Source organism: Sceloporus occidentalis, unplaced genomic scaffold (genome assembly GCF_023333645.1).
Source record: "Sceloporus occidentalis isolate IW3139 unplaced genomic scaffold, rSceOcc1.0.p SCAF_13, whole genome shotgun sequence".
Classification (NCBI taxonomy): Eukaryota; Metazoa; Chordata; class Lepidosauria; order Squamata; family Phrynosomatidae; genus Sceloporus; species Sceloporus occidentalis.
The window spans coordinates 897,384-914,601 of NW_028316993.1; the positions used below are offsets into that span (position 1 = coordinate 897,384).

Below are 17,218 nucleotides of genomic sequence, written 5' to 3' on the forward strand. Positions count from 1 at the left end.
ATCCTGGAAGACCCATTCCTCAATCCAAAATGGTGGAGAAGAAAAATGGTTTACATATGACCAGAATCCCTGGGATTCAGGCCTTACGTCAGAAGATGGCAGCCAGGCTGGGCCAAGGGAATAGGATAGCATTTTGTGGCAGAAACAGGCATCTTATTGCTCTATCCTCCTGCTCTTCCCTGCCTGCCACCTTACTGAGCATTAATATTATTAATATTAATATTATCAATAACAATATTAATATTAAACCTTACAGAACATCCTTACCAACACACTGTGTTGCCTGTGGACTGGGCTGATAGCCAATTGGGCAAGTGCAGCGGTACCCGCCTGGCACATTCTCACAACGGCCTGGCTGGCAGATTGGAGGACTCTCCCGACATTCATCCACATCTGAAAAAACACAACACAAATGTGACATGCTCTCCTGCTTTCATCTGTCTTTCCACCCTGCTCCCTACTTGGGGAGGCAGTCCAAGGCCAGAAAACCTAAGAAACTTTGCCTGAGCAACTCTGAGAGTTGTTATCCCCAAAAATAAACTGTCCCAGGCTTACATTTCAGGAAAGGGCAGTGCTGCAGGACCAGAGTAATCTGGAATCTCCCACTCCGGGGTCCTGCAGGCAATTATCATGAGAAAGAAAAGGGATGTAATGCTCTCACCCAAACACTCTGTGCCAGTGGGGCCAGGCTGGTAGCCAGAGGGGCAGGCACAACGGTAAGAACCTTGTGTATTTTGGCAGCGCCCACGGGCACATGGCAGGGGAATTTGGGAGCACTCATCAACATCTGCAATGGAGAAGAGAAGAGAGATGGACTGGGGCTGCAAAATCAGGGGTGAAGAAAACATGGCCTATGGACTCCACTTCTACACCCCTAAAGGCTCTTGGTGACCCCCAAAATCCTCCACCACCTGTCCCAAGAATCAGGCTATTTTTAGGTAATTTTCAGCCAAAACCACCATTAAATATCCCCAAACCAACTACAAATGCAACATTTTAAGTCACCCATGTGTTCAGAACCCCCCACAGCAAAAGCCCAGCTGAAAAATCAGCCAAAATGGTGATCAGAAGTGATGTAACATCACTCCTAGTATGCCCAAACACACTAGTAAAGACTATTTGGTCAGGGTGTAAAAAAATAGCCTACCCTCTCTACAGGTGCCCACCCCATGGATTTGCCTTCAACTGATCCCCATATTCTCTCTCTTTTTTTAATATTTCATATTTTATTAAAATTTATACTGATCCCCATATTCTTTCCAAGCCAAAGTTGCCTTACCATTTCTACCTTGCTCCCCTTTTCAGGGCCTGGGTCAAAAAACAACTGATGACAGACCTTTCTAGCATTTCCTGTACATTGTAGGTTTTGACCTGTGACTATGTGTGCCATGGATTGCATTTTATCTGTCCACAGAACCAACATTAAACAGACGTGCAAGGCAGATGAAGGAAAGGATTATCTCATTTGTACCTCCCGTACTTTCCTGTTCAACCTCAGCACTCTTCCCAAAGTTATCACTTCCTTACCTCGGCATTCAAAGCCTACTGGATCAAGTTGATAGCCACTGGGGCAGGAGCATCGGAAAGAGCCTGGTGTGTTGTAACACTGTCCGTTGGCACAGGGTGGTGGTGTTTTGGCACACTCATCAATGTCTGGAGGGGAGTGAAGAAAAAGCAAACAAGCAGGCAGTCAGCCAATGTGAGTCAAAAGTAGAGAAAGAAGCAAGCTAAGATCCCCACCCCTGCCCCTTAGATGGAGGTTTCAAAGCGGGACCCCTGTGCCCATACAGAACGGACCTTGACACTCTGCTCCAGATGGGTCAGCCTGGTAGCCAGCCCGGCACCTGCAGCTGAAGCTGCCCACTGAATTCTCACAGCGCCCACCAGCACAAGGGCGAGGGCTGCGTCGGCATTCATCCACATCTGGAGTGGAAGAAGAGGAGAAAAAAGTTAGGGGTACATAGAAGGAGGAAGGCTTGGCATCGTCCATCTAGTGTTCCATGGAACACCCACCCAGCATGACCAGCAGGTCCTATCTGCACTCATCCTGCCAAATTGACTGGAAGTGCTGCAACATCCCCAATCCCACCCCAAACAGACCAGCAGCGTTTAGCTTCCAAAGATACTAGCACTAAGCTGTTCCTAGGAAATGGCAGCAGCTCAGACCACCTCTGTGCAGCGTGTCCTTCCAATCCAACCAGAAGCTGTGAGTGACAAGAAATCTTGAGCAATGGCAACCCTGGGTAGCCCTCCCCAAAAGCAACATGCCAAGAGCAGCACCTTCAAAACCTCCCCTGTCTCTTGCCCCCCTGCCCAACTCACCGACACAGTGGGTGCCTTGAGGGCTCAGCCAATAGCCACGCTCACAGACACAGGTGTAGCCACCCTGGCGAGGGATGCAACGTCCTGGCCCACACACCTGGGGGCGCCGCTCACACACACCTTGACCAACCTCTGGGGGAAGAAAGAATCTCACAGGCCGGTTGTCTCCTAGGCCCCCTATATCCCCATTCCTGCCCACCTTGCCATCCCACTCTGCTCCTCTTCCAGGGTTTTTGCCCTGCCAATGGAACCAACTGAAAATGAGAGGATGATAACCAGGAGCACCCTCCCCCCCCACAGTCCATCTACCTGGCAGAGAAGGCTCAGGAGGTCCAGGTGGTACAGTGGGCACCAACCAGGGAGGTTGGCGTCCCAGCAGGGAAGTGGGTGGTGGGGTCCAGCGGACTATGAGACAAAGAAGAAAACTGGCATAAGGAAGTTGCCGGTCTGCAGGAAAGGAAATGGCTCCAGCTCCACAACACTCCTTCAGGCAGGTGCTTCAGATGGGGTCAAAAGCAAACCAGTTTTGCTAGTCCCTGCTGTGGAAGGTGAGCTACCCAGCACCTCCCTTTCCCACTGCATGCTCTGTGCACATAGGGGGTTTCCCAACTCATCTACTATCCCAATTCGTTCGTTCGTTCGTTCGTTCAGAATAAGCTCACAATGAGGGAAGGAGCCCCTCTGCACAGATGAATCCACAACAGAAAATAATAGCCACAGTGAAAGTGTGGTGGAGCTGCAGCCCTGCAGTTAAAGGGGGACAAAAATCTCTTTTGCCCAAACTTCCAAATCAAAGCAGCTAGTGCAAGGAAGCTAGATCCAAGCCTGGCAAGAAGAGAAGAGCTGGCTTTTGGTGGGTCCATCACAACCAAAGCAAGGGAGCTGTTGTTAGTTTATGTGCCTTCATGTCAACTCTGACTTAGGGACATCGTATCATAAGGTTTGCCTGGCTGCACTTCTTCAGAGGAAGTTGATCACTGCCTTCCTCTTTATTTGCTTAAGCTGGATTTCCATGGTTGAGTGTGGATTTGAACCCTGGCATTCTGTAGTTCTAGTCCACTGGTCAAACCACTGGCTCTCAAGGGAGCTGGGGCACCTCTAGGAGAACTGAGCAAGGGGTGGGTGGGTAACATACTGATAGCTGGTGCCACTGTTGTCCGCGGAGGCCGGGGAGCAGGTTCCTGTCCTGGTTGCTGGCGGCTGATTGGCACCCGGGGCAGATCTTGGCCAAGGAAGCGAGTGTCATAGCGGAGGTCAGAGGCTGAATAGTGGTAGCCAGGGCCAGCTGGACAGATCTCCTTGAATCCATCTGCCAAAGAGGAAAAAAATGCCATAAGAGAAAGAAAGAGAATTGAGGTGAAGTCCAACCCACCTCTCCCCTTTGTTTCAGTGCTTAAATGCTAACCTGTAGCTGGTCTGGGATTAACACTCAGTGCCCTCCAAGCCCTTCTCTTTGATTCCAGATAAAGGCACATATGGCAGAGGGGTCCAAGGAAGAAAGGAACACAGCACTCTGTATATGCTCTGAGACACCCTCCTTTTGTTCTTACAGGACAGACAAAGGTGCTATTCACCTCCAACTTCCCTTCAAGGCATTGAGACAGCAGAGAGACTAGCTGGGAAGGCACATACACCCTGCCGTCACTGACCGCTTTCCCTTCTCTTTTGCCAGGCTCCCTCACCTGAGCCAAAAGCTGGGCAGCGTTCACAGCCATGTCCCCAAGCCTTGCCCACCCTGCTGCAGCAACAGATTTGTTTGGTGATGTTGCGCAGAATGGGCAGGGAGCACCCTCCATCTCGCAGCACCCGGAAGCAGGGACCCTTGGCCTCGGAGATGACATGATGGGCTGCAGGGAAGAGGGAGAGAAAGACATTGTGAACAGGAGGAAGGTCACATCTCTGGAAGGTGGTGGTCAGGATGGCGGTTGCTTTGGCCTTGGGGATTCTTTCCCAGTGGCTCCAACATGTAATCTGTTGTTTGGAGGAAAGAGCAAGTAAAACACTACTCCAGGTATCCTATGCAGTGTCTGCATGTACATACAACCTGCAGCCTGCATGCCAGCCATGCTTACAAAGTCTTGACTGTCTTTCCTCTATATTCCAACTGCCATTGATCTGGCTTCTGGGGGAGAAGAGGAGCCAGGCACAGTCCCAGCATGCCTGGTTCCCAGTGGTTGGTGAGAGGTCCTCTCTCCATTCCAGCTGCCATTACTCTGCCATCCCTTTTGTTTTGTGAGCTTTGCCTTCCTCAGATTATAAACTTGAGGACAGGGAACTGTTGGATCAACTACTTGCAAGTCACTCTGGGAGACCTCTTGGCTGAAAGCCAATCTTGATTGATTGGTTGATCAATATGCTATATTCCTCTAGAACATATAGTGTGTCCTATAAATGACAGAACATAGCCTCTGGACCCAGTGCAAGAAATTTCCCTTCCACTGACCAAAGGAAAGGGAAAATGCATTCAAAGAGAGCCAGCCTTCAGAGGGTGCCCATCACACCTCAGTCATAGTTGAACACATGGTAAGATATAGTTCAACTACTCCACCATATCAGATCGCCACCAGGAAACAAATCTGACACAGAACTCAGATAACTGGGCATAAGGCTTGGCACTCTATGTTGTGGTTGTTGTGTTCCCCTTCAAGTCATTTCTGACTTATTGTGACCCTAAGGCAAACCTATTACGGGGGTTTCTTGGCAGAATTTGTTCAGAAGGGTTTCCTTTTACTTCCTCTGAGGCTAGGAAAGTGTGACTTGCCAAAGATCAACCAGGATTTTTCCATGGCTGAGCGGGGAATTGAACCCTGGTCTCCCAGTGTCCTCCTACTCCAAGATTCAAACCAGTACACCACACTGGCAGTCTATTAGAACAGAAAAACAAAAGCCCCAATGCTGGATCAGGTGAAAGGCCTCTCTTGTCTAGCATCCTATTTCTCATCACAATGGCCAGCTGGATGCATACATCTCTCCACTCCACCCAGAAGCCAACAAGCAGGACAGAAGCGCAAACCTTCCCCATGCCCCCATTCATGTTCCCCAGCAACTGGCATGCAAAGGTCATTCTGCAACTACTGTGACACCCCTCCCCTCTTCCCTCCAGCATAATTGGGGTCTAGTACTGCTTTTCTTCTATTAAGCCCAGCTGTTCATGTCAGGACTTTAAGGTTAAAACCCATTAATCCTGTTTTCCTTTCAAATGCAAATCTCAATTTGTGTCTCCAACGAATTCATATTCATCTTAAATGAAATGTTGTATAATCCAGCCTTAACCAACCAGGTGCCTTATGGGTTTTTGGAACTTCAGTTCTCATGATCCTTCAATGTGGACCTGATAGATAGGGGCTGATGGGAACTGCAGTTCAAAACGTTTGGAGGAGATCAGTTGGAAAAAGCTGATATAATCCATCCAGCTTTGAAGAACCAGTCAAAGACCTGTGTAATGCTCCATATAATTCCTATTTGTCTGAGTGGAGCTTACACAAAATCCCGCTTTTGAAAATTACAACAGATTCATTCCAAATGGATCATTTTGTTCTATGTGTAACTGGGCTTCATTTTAGATTTGCTGTTGCTATTTTTTTAAAAACAAGTTTGTTTATTTCCATCTGGCAAAGTTTAATAAGAAAAGGCTTGTTTTGTTCTTTAGATTGGCCAGATTATAAAAGTCAGATGAGACTGTATTTCAGAGGTGCTTTTTAGATGGACAGTTTTAAACCCTATGGGTCAAAAGGCATAGGAAGCTATTCTCCCCAACAGGATATTTGTGGAAGAAACAAGGCAAAAGTGATAGGGGCGGGGGACATGGGATGAATACACATTTAAAATGACATGATCGAGACTCAGATTGATTTCCAAGAATCAGGCAGGCCATTGCATAATAAAAACCTTGCCCATGACTGTTTCGAGTTGAAATACTGTACTTTCCATATAATAGACAGCAGATGGCAGCATTAGCCAGGCTGGACTGAGTTTGGAAGGGGAGAGAGGCAAGAGTGGCTATTACTGAATGCCAATGGCACATGTTATTGGAGTATAGAGGGTAATGCCAAAACAGACAGAAATGAATTAATCTAGGTCCAATCACAAGCTAGATTTGGGAGTCTGCTAACTTACTCTGTGATGCCGTGATGCAACACAGTGCAATTTTGAGCAGCATCAAGAAAAGACTAGTGCCCAGATAGTGCCACTCTGCTCTGCTTTGGTCAGACCTCACCTGGAATACTGTGCCCAGTTCTGGGCACCACTGTTCCAGAAGGATATCAACAAGCTAAAACATGTCCAGTAAAGGGTGATCAAGATGGTTTGGTCACCCAAGCCTTATGAGGAATGACTTGAGGGAGTTAGTTGTGTTTAGCATGAAGACTAGAGGTGGCATGATGTGGTATTCCTGCATGGCAGGGGGTGGACTAGATTGCTCTTTTGGGTCCTTCCAACTCTATGGTTCTATGATTCTACTCTATGGGGCCACAGTGCTGTATGCCAGCCTTTCTCCCCCACGTCCCTCCCTCAATCTACCAGACTTACAGATGCAGCTGCTGCGGGATGAGTCAAGGATGTAGCCCTCGTGGCAAACGCAGGCAAAGCTGCCACGTGTGTTGGTACACTCGCCATTCTGGCAGAAGTTGCCCTCCTGGCACTCATCCACATCTGTGGGGCAGATGAGGGGAAAGGAAGAAGTGATACCAGAAAGAATAGAAGGTTCATACCTCTATGAATGGAGACAACAGTTTTATGGCATACAATATATACTAATACACATGTTTTCACAATTGCACATATAAACAAAAGGAATTTCCTGGGAGAAGGTTTTGACCACAAAGGTCAAACTTTTGGTAAGCAGATTTATTGCTTTCACATGTGAATACTAACAGACCACTTTAAAGACTATTACAGCGCGCCTGCGTCATACGCGGATGCGCTTTACGTGGACTTGAGCTTACGCGCTCAAGCCATGGGACGCGTGTGGAGTGGAAGGGCCGGTGCGTCCCATTCAATTGAATGGGCGCCTGTGCCTGTTGCGCCCCGCGCGCCGCTGTGCACGAGCCCCATTGTTTCCAATGGGGCTTGAGCATAGGCGGAATTTGCCTTACGTGGAGGGATCCGGAACAGATCCCCGCGTAAGGTGAGGGCCGACTGTACCAACCATTTGAAAGACCTGTATCATCTCACACCACTCTTTAAAATTAATGACCAGGGTCACTATTTGCATCTTTCTGTATCCTATTATATTCAATTCCATTCCAACAACTATGTAACCAGGCTTTAAAAACCTGTGGCTTTAAGAAGAATTGGACTGATAGACAGGAAAGCACATGCTAAAATAGAGTGGTTAGTCTAAAAAGTGCTGCTAGATTCCTCTTCCCCACCCTTTTCTTTTTAGGATGGAAGGTAACTAACTGAGGTTTCAGGTGAGATTGGCAAAGATGTTTCTCAACTGCACCAATCCATACACTCCAGCATTTCACCCATGAAAACAGACACATGTGGCCAAGCAGCATCATAATGTGGCAAGATGGCAAAAATTATTAAAAAGGAAGAACACACAAGCTTAGAGAGGATGCAATAGTTTGCTTTTGCCTGAGCCTACTGAAAAGGTCTAGATTCAGGACAGTTGGTGGGGTTGGATTATATCAATATGGATCACAAAAATAACAACCCTTTATAGTTATTCCATGTACCAGTGTGTGTACCAAGCAAGGCTTTGCCATAGGCCTTCTCTTCCATGCTTCCCAGGACCTATGGCAAAACCTTGCTTGGTGCACATTTCCACTTCAATACTCACCAATGCAGGAACCGTTCAGTCGTCGGAACCCTTTGGGGCAGGCCACCTCATTCCTTCCCACTGGACTAGTGTCTCCTGCAGTGGGAGAACAGGAGAGAACATAAGACAGGGCGGCAAGAAAAGCCTTCACTGCTATAGATCCACAATACCCAGAGTTAACAGTGGGCTAACAGTAACACTACAGAGTAGTCCAATCATTTTTGCACTCGGGTTTTCTTGGCACGAACTCTGCTTGCTCTGTGATACATGCTGGCTGTAGGAGAGAGTGCAAAAGCTGGTTGGCAATAAGTGGTGGTGGGGGAACTGGGAGACAAATTTGGGACAAAAGGCAAAACCCTCCCATGGAAGAAACCAGGATTCTTTCACACTACATAGGAGTGTTTAGAATCCTCAGCCAGAGATCTCCAGTGATGTACCAAATACAAACCCAGCATTTCATAGGATGGAACCATGGCAGCTGAAGTGGAACCATAGTGCTATCATTCCACAATGTGAAAGGGCTGCAGGAAAGAGTGTGAAGCCACCCACTAGAGTGCATTGGTACCATTTACCTGCATATTTTCTCATTACTGCCCCAATTCCTGCAATGGTGCCATAACCCCCTCTGCAGCAGAAGAGCCTTACCTAGGCCACCGTTGTTGCAGGGCAGACAGTCATGGACGCCCCAGGCAAGGCCAGCCCCACGGCAGCAGATCTCACGGGTTCGCAAGCCAGGCAGGGGAGCGCTGCACTGAAAAGGAGAAGGAGAGGCAAGAATCGGGGTTATCAGGAAGATCCAATGGCAAGCTATGAAAACGCCAAACATTAATAGCTAAGAGCAATAGGATAGTGGAACCAGAGGTAGCAGGGTTGAAAACTGGAACTTTTTGGCCAACCTCAGAAGGACTCTTCCTCTTTTTTAATTAAAATTTGCTAATATATAAAATACATCTACATCACACAAAGAACAGATTACATAAAATATGACCCCCACAAAAGTTTATCCTAAATTGACATCCTCAGTCCCTTATCTACAAATCCTCTCCTTATCAGATTTTGAATATAACACCACAGATTACCTTAATAGTCTTCCATGACCGTTTTATAACTTATAGTAATGTTTAAGTATATATACAGATATAAAATATTAAACCATGTTAAGATTTCACTTAGTGTTCCTGCATCTATATGTCATTGCTTGTATTACTATGTTTTGAGGCATTTTGAAACGGCCCCCGGGCTATTCAATAAACATATTGATTGAATGATTATTATTGATGTAAGTCACCTCAATCTTGTTGGAGAGGTGGGGTAGAAATTATTATTATTATTATTATTATTATTATTATTTCTGACCTCATTTCAAATTTTATCTGTAGCGTCTTTCACTAAGCAACCCAAAAAGCTCCAAAGAGTCGAGAGAAGAGAGGAACCCGTCCCTCTCTTCAGCTCTCTAAGCCTCCTTGGTTAAGAAGAAGAGATCTCTCACTGAGCATGTTGAGGACCAGCCAAGAAGAGAAGGAGACCTGGGATATTTTAGCCATTTTGCAGAGTGGGGGGGGGGGGGGGACACACAAATGCTCCTTGCATCAAGGACATAGCCAGGATTTTAGGAAGGGGGGGGGGTCCAGACTAAGTGCCATCATTATAATGGGGTTTGGGCACGGCGGCGCAGCAGCATGCACCATTCGTTTTTCTAATGAAGGGGGGGTCCGGACCCCAAGAACCCCCCCCCCTTGGCTATGTCCCTGCTTGCATACATTGTGCCTTCCAGCTCCTGATGCAGTTCTAGGTGGACTAGCTATGGTAGACCTCCCAGGGCCATGACCTCCTTCAAGCATGATATCTGTTGCTCTTGGACTCATAAGAGGGCCCAATAAACGCCTGCCACCACTCCTTCACGCCAGTTTTAAAAGCGCTGGCAAAGGAATAGCAGTTCCTGTTTTCAGCCAGATGTCTACCAAAGCTAAAGGGAGAGACGTTCTCCCCAGACTCTCCTCTCCTTCACTTGAACTCCTGGCTGTGCCTCCCTTTTGGGTGGTCTGTGTTGGTGTTGGAAGCAAAGACCAGAATCTTGGTGCACTGTACAGGTGTAACCGCTCTAGTGTAGGTGGCAGCAACAGGAGGAATAAGGCCACAGGGTAGGGTTGCCAGAGTGAAGACTGCAGGTGAGTCCTGTGCCTTTTATGGTTGTGTAGGAGAGGAAATTTCACTGTTCTACATAACCATTAAAGGTACAGAAGCTCTCTCCAGTTTTTGTTTCAGCAACCCTAGCATGCAGCCATGACATGGAGACATTGCATGTCCTCCAGCATTTCTCCAACACTGGGACACATGTGGCCAGGCAGCATCAGTATGCAGTCAAGATTACAAAAACTATTCATAAAGAAGAATGTACAAGCTAGGAAAAGCTGCAGCAGTTTGCTTTTGCCCAAGTCTACCGGGAAGGGTACAGTTCCACACGTCTTCTCTTTCCCCCTGCTCAGTTAACTGAGTTCAAACTAATGGGAAATACAATGGCACAAACCATCCTGACTTTTGTTTTACTGTGATAATCTTGTAAACTTCCAAGATTCTTTCTAATTCCTTCATAGCTGCCCTTCCTCTGGTTTTTTGACTGCAGTCACAGCTATGATTAACTGTTGAGCCAAGGTTTGGAAAAGCCTGAACGCGGTCATAACTTTTCTTAATGTTCAACTCTAAACCTGCCTTTGCACTTTCTGCCTTGACTTTCTTCCGTAACCGTTCCAAGCCTTTGCTATTTTCTGCTAGTAATATAGTGTCACCTGAACCAGATAGTGTAAGGAAGTAGACTCCTATACTACAAATCCCAGGATTCCATAGGATGGAATCATGACAGCAAAAGTGGTGTCAAGTGTCTATTACTGTGCAGTGTGGATGCACAGTAATTGAAACCGCAAGTCTAAAAACCAGATTTTTGTGCTGCTGTCTACTGTACCCTGGATTTTATTTAATATTTATACATTCATTTATTTAATTCCTTTGCCAACATATCTAAGTCACACACTGCACAGAGAGAGCCCTATAACTGGAACTGGAATAGGTCCCCAACCACTTTAATCCTTCGAAGAGAGGTAACACAACAACTCCCCAGGATATTGGAGACAGGATTCTTATGGGGGGCAGTATCCACATTTTGTGGCACATACACACACACGTCATAGCTGCACTCCTACTCTTAGTACTTTCTCCAAAGCTGTAGCTGCCTACACAAGATGTGTATACACACACCCAGACTGTGCCCTATGGGTACCTCTCCGCCACTGAGCTGCCTGAAGCAGTAGCCAAAGCCGGAGTTCTCGCCGTAGCCGCCAGGGTCCCGAGGGCTGCTCTGGGCCAGGATGCTGTAGAGGGCTGGGCGGGAAATTGGGAGGGCATTGTTGTCCCCTGGTGGCTCCTCATTGACCCGCTCCACTTGGTGGATGGTGACAGAGGCCTCAGGTGGATGTTCTACATGGACGTTCACCATTGATGCCACACCTGGAGATGGGGACAGAACAAGGTGGTTGCACAGGAAGGAAGGAGAGGGTAGAGCAGCGGGGAAAACGACTTTTAATCGTAATGTCATCGTCAGGATGAGGAAGGCAAGTCTCTGAACCAAACTCCTCAACACTTCCCCATAGAGTGACACTGGATCTATTCCTTTGACAAGTCAGCTCAACATCACTATCAGGAAGATGTCCACACCGCAGAGAAGGGTGGTCCTCAAGCCCCTTGGCCTCCACCATCCTCTTCTGTCCTGTTGCGGCTGCTCTGAGCAAACAAGGCAATGGAGCAGCCTTGTCAACTTGGCCCGAGCTTCTCCCTAAGGAACCTGTATGGATCGTGCCCAAAGAGAAAGGGCAACCACAGCAGCTTTTAAGGAGGAAATTGGCACAGGCTTGGTCCAGTGTGGATTGGTTCCCACAGCTGGAAGCTAACCTAAGAAGGGGACTTTAAAATGGCCTTTGTGGATTTGGCCAAGATCCTGTATTCTGTTTCTAGCTGAGGACAGCCAGATTTTTCATGCTTCACCATGAAAACTCAGAGGCAGGGAACAAAGGCTGGCCCTGTGGTCTGTCCCAAACAGCTTGGAGGTACACAGCAGTTCTATTCAGCGAAAGGCCATGGAGGGGCCATGGCTGGTCCACAAAGCTCCTTATGTTTAACTGATGTATCTTTCCACTTCCCGCTGTCCCCCAATGGCTTGTTTTATTCTGCTGTAAGTGGGCTGGGGGGAGTAGGAGGATCCTTTTTCCACATCTCTTTACATATCCGCATGCCTCCCCTCCTTTATCTTCTTTTCTCCAGACTATATACTCCAGGCTTTCCATTGACTACCATTTAGCTACTTGACCATTTAGTAATAATACCTACTGTAGGTGTGAGTATCCCTTTTCAGCAGTGCTGCACCCCAAACCTCCTACTCAGACCCAGAAAACAGAGCTGCTGTCAGACTTCCAACAAGACAAACTAGAATCATCATTGCCTTCTGGGCTGCAGTATCACATATTTGGCATCCGGACAATAGGAATATTAGAGGTACCAAGCATAAGACTGGTTCATCTGGCCCATTATTATTGAGTATTGGCTGGAATGAGCTTTCCAAAGTTTCAGGAAGATGATGGTTGTTCTCTCTCTACTGACAACCTGGAAATCTGAGGACTGAAGCACATGGTCTATCCCTGAGCTACTCGTCTCTCTCTCATTCCTACTCATATCCAGAGTCCCTCTCCCAACTCCACTCCTTACCATCACGTTCTTGGCGGTGGTTGGCGATGGGGAGAGTGTGCACAGACTTGGTGACGGACTGTGCTCTCCCATCCGACTGTGTGTCAGTCTCTCGGCGCATGGGGGCCTGGCCGTGGGAATGTGGAAGCGCTGGGATGTGACAGAACTTGCCAGTCCAGTTGGGGGGGCAGAGACACTTGTCCTTCTTGAGGCAGACACCCCCATTTTGGCAGATGAGGGGACACAGGACTGTAGAAAAGAGAGAGAGCTATGGTGAAACATAGTCATACCTGGAGTTTGATGGCTGGAACTACTGCAGAGTCCCTCAGATTCAGGCTCTTTGGAAGGAACGAGGAGATCCTCTTATTTATTGCTAGCAGGATCAACCACTATTGCAATGGCTAGAAGGCTCCCAGTCTCCCCATAACTTAATACTCTTTCTATTCTTTTACCCAAACGCTGATCCAAATGCTTCTTCTTTCTACTCACTTGCCTATGTGCTGGCTCAACCCCCTGTAAGTGTCCTTTCTCTGGGCTACGCATACAGAGACCTACATAATAAAAATGCTCCCTCTCCAACACAACACAATTTCCCCTTTCACATTTGTTACTATTCCTTTTGCATGACACTTTCAGAGATCCCTAACTGCTGTTTCCTTGTGGCGTCTCTTTCCACAGATTTCCCCATAGCTTGAAAAGAAGTTGTTCCCAATGGGTCTGTTTCAGCTATGCAGATTTATTTATTTATTTAGGTATTTATATCCCGCCCTTCAGCCCTAATGGCTCTCAGATTCTCTCAGACTTTCTGCTCAGACTCACAATGAAGCCAATGAAGACGTTCTTCCTTAGATACAGATAAAGACAGGGGTGAGATGAGAAGAGATAGCCTTTCCCCAGAGAATATGGCTTGCTGTGCTTGCATGGGTCACTTCAGGCCATTTGCTTTTGCAAACCACCAGGTTGGGGTAGAGGGCCAGGAGGGTGCAGTATGGAGACAAGAGTTCAAATCCCATACTCAGCCACAGAAACCCCCTGGGTGACTTTAGGCAAGTCACACTCTCTCAGCCTTAGAGGAAGGCCATGGCAAACCCCTTCTGAACAAATCTTCCTAAGAAAACTATGCAACAGGGTTGCCTTAGGGTTGCCCTAAGTTGGAAATGAACTTGAAGGTGCACAATAACAGGATTGGGGATCTGATTTGGCACCCCAGAACTGTGGACTCGGTTGATCAAGAGTCCAGAGGGTGACAGTTTTCTGACTGCTGGAGGCTGGGCTGCATCTTAACACGCACACACACATGCACACAGAGGTGACAGTCCTCAGCTCCTATCCTGCCAGCTCTTCCCTGGCACCACAAAATGACTTGAACCAAGTCCCAAGAAGACTTACTACCTCCACCCTGCCCCTTCCCACACACACTCTTGTGCCCTTCCTGTGCCAGGCTTGTGGGGCTGGGACAGAGCCAGGACTCTCAAAGGAAGGCTCGATTGCCACATATTCCCAGGCGCAACTGTGGCTGGCCAGACAGTCTCAGTTGTTCTTGGCTGTGCTGAGCAAGTCCGTCTGGACAATGCTGTTAGGAAGGGACAAGAGGGAGAAGAAGGAGGGCATATGTCTCACTCAGTGGAGCTGATGTCAGAGGGAGGTCAAGCTAGGCAGAGGTTGTGTCAGCACTTGGGGAGCAGAAAGCAGCAGCAGTGCAAACCCTCCCTCCCCCATATGAGATCCAGAAGCAGCAGCAATCAATGGGAAAAAAACCTTCTCTCACATAGTGGTCCCTGCAGAAGGAATCAACTCCCATCATGGAAACAGGGGATGCTTCTGCATTGCAGAAATAAAGCATAGCACTTTTATTTCCATGATTCAATGAGATAGAGTTCTGGGACTTGTCATTTGCTTGGCCACCACAACTCTCTGACAGGAAAGGCTAACTAGCTCACAAAATCACAAATCCCAGAATCCCATAGCACTGAGTCATGGCTGGTGACTCGACAGTGAACTGGTTCCATTAATTATAGACAGGTTGAATGAAGGTGGTGGTTTTCGGGACCACCACTCCTCCCTTGGCCAGTGATCATGGGAGTTTCCACAGGCTTCACCTAGTCCACTCTCACACTGCTGTTCAGTGTCTGCATGAAAATATTAGGGGATCTGGGTTGCAAGGCATTTTTAAATAACAGTTGCATGTCTAAATAGGCTGCAACAAGGAATTGTGACAGGGATTATCTTTGCTTGCTGTATGCCTTCAAGTCATTTCCGATACTAAGACAAACATATAATGGGGTTTTGTTGCCAAGATTTGTTCAGAGGAGGTTTGCTGTTGCGTTCCCCTGAGGCTGAGAATGTATGACTCACCCAAAGTCATGCAGTAGGTTTTATGGCTGCACTGGGAATCGAACCCCGGCCTCCAGAGGCGTCATACAACACTCAAACCACTACACCATGCTGGCTTGCAAATAGATATCTATCCTGGCTTTTGGATTTCCAGCCAAAATAAATGAGCACATGCAATTTAACACAATGCCTTCTGTAAGTCAGTGCAATGCAAATTTAAAAATAACCCCCAAATATGGCTGGCATTTTGCATTGCAGTTACAGATTCATAACCTAGACTGTGTTCAGTAAACACCCCCTTCCTTCACAACTAGCAGCTGGATCAGGTGAAGGTTTGTCCAGTTGGCAATAAGGGCACAAGTCCCCTCCTAACAGCCCAAGCGGCTGCAACAGTCAGAAGCAGCATCCCTGTCACAATTCCTTGTTGCAGCCTTGCAACAGCTGACTCCAAAGGAAACAGGGCATCCTTTTGCACAGCTGCCAGGAGAATGAAATATCCCAAGTGGTAGGTGACCAGATGGGATCTGCAGAGCTTCAACCAAAACTACCTGCAAGGAAGGGCTGGGTTGAGAAAGACTCTTCTCCAAATTCCTACGGGAATGGAGACCTTGTTCCTTCTCCTGTTGCTCAGAAAGAGGGACAGATTTCTCACCCCCAGTTGACCATAAAAGCCTTCAGAACTCAGGGATCTTAGAAAGCCTTCTTCATTAGAGAACAAGTTGGAGTGGATTTTGTTCCCATTGTTCTTGCTCTGCTAAAAGCCAGATGTGATCTGATTGCCCTTTTTAGGAGATCAGCACAAAATTTCATTGGGAGGGAAGCGGCACTGGCAATGCTGATCGCACAACGTCACCCCCCTCCTGTAGCTACCCTGTCCCTTTTAATTCATGGGGGAAACCTGTGAATGAACTGCCAATCACGCAGATGCGAAAAGCCATTCCCGGGGCATTCACACAATTGGCAGTCACATGTTGTCACACTGCTTGTGGCCTCACACCCTTGGGTTGAATGGCAAGGCCGCACAACCTGATGTGCAACCAAACATGTAACCGAAAAAGTAGGATTACCAAGTTAAACCTGGACAGATGGACATACATCACTGAGAATGTAATGCACACCTGCATGCATGACAGCACCATATGTGCCATGATGTTTCTATCACCTTGAACTGAATGTGGATCTTGCACATCAGACAAAAATACCCAACTGCTTCCATGGAGGGACTTAAGGCATGCATAAGACAACAGCAGCATTCCAAGCATTGATTCCAAGGGTAGCATATAACCAGCAGGAACCCCACAATCTCTAGGATTTTAGGCAGCTCACCCATGCTCAGAAAGACACTCCCGCCCCATAAACATGTTTCCCTGACACTATATCCCCTCGCACACACACACACACACACAATTTCACAAAATTTGCCTTGACAGAAGTGACATCACTAGGAAGGATGGTTCCTTGGCATCCAAATATGCCATGCTCGTCCAAGAGTATAATGCACAGTTCTTTCCAGTGTCTTCTCTAGCTGGGGCCCAGCCAATGACTTCTTCCCCTCCTTGCCAACTAGAGGGACACAACAACATGGAGGCAGCTGTTTTCCTTCAGGGCAATGGGAGAACAGCACCCTCTGCCTCCCTACCCACCTCGGCCCAGAGCACAAGTGCTGAGATCACACTCTAGGGCAGTTCAAACTCAGACAATCAAATATGAGATCCCAATCCAGGCTCTTCATTATCACCCAAGATGAAGAATATCATTGTGTCTGAGTTAGGAAGTAGGGAGACCATACAACATGAGACCGTGAACCCTGTGAAGCAATGCTGAGGAACACATTCTTGGGCTCCAAAAGAGAGCTAATCAAGAGTGCCTCAGAGCATGCCCAATGGGCCTTTCCTTCCCCCTGCACATGTAATGGCTTGCACAAGGCTTGGCAAAAGCAGGAGAGCATGGAGGACCCAGAGCAAAATGCACACTGGATGCCTACCTACCCACAACTCATTTCTCAGTAGGTCTCAACCTGTGGAGATGTGGCAAAGGGATGAGGGGAGGAGTATGCTTTCCTTTAAG

General features: G+C 47.6%; 1 protein-coding gene across 2 annotated transcripts in view; it reads right to left on the minus strand.

The window, feature by feature from the left end:
* The window catches only part of LTBP4 (latent transforming growth factor beta binding protein 4), a 32,811-nt gene that overhangs the window by 11,940 nt on the left and 3,653 nt on the right, over positions 1–17,218 (minus strand). For both annotated transcript variants that reach the window (XM_089479342.1, XM_089479341.1), the window contains exons 2-14: positions 12,839–13,066; positions 11,361–11,587; positions 8,732–8,837; positions 8,108–8,182; positions 6,850–6,972; positions 4,005–4,169; positions 3,458–3,631; positions 2,632–2,727; positions 2,323–2,454; positions 1,798–1,923; positions 1,528–1,653; positions 662–787; positions 268–393 (exon numbers count right to left, since the gene is read on the minus strand). In XM_089479342.1, coding sequence (XP_089335468.1) covers positions 268–393; positions 662–787; positions 1,528–1,653; positions 1,798–1,923; positions 2,323–2,454; positions 2,632–2,727; positions 3,458–3,631; positions 4,005–4,169; positions 6,850–6,972; positions 8,108–8,182; positions 8,732–8,837; positions 11,361–11,587; positions 12,839–13,066 — 1,830 coding nt within the window. The remainder of the gene's footprint in view (positions 1–267; positions 394–661; positions 788–1,527; positions 1,654–1,797; positions 1,924–2,322; positions 2,455–2,631; positions 2,728–3,457; positions 3,632–4,004; positions 4,170–6,849; positions 6,973–8,107; positions 8,183–8,731; positions 8,838–11,360; positions 11,588–12,838; positions 13,067–17,218) is intronic.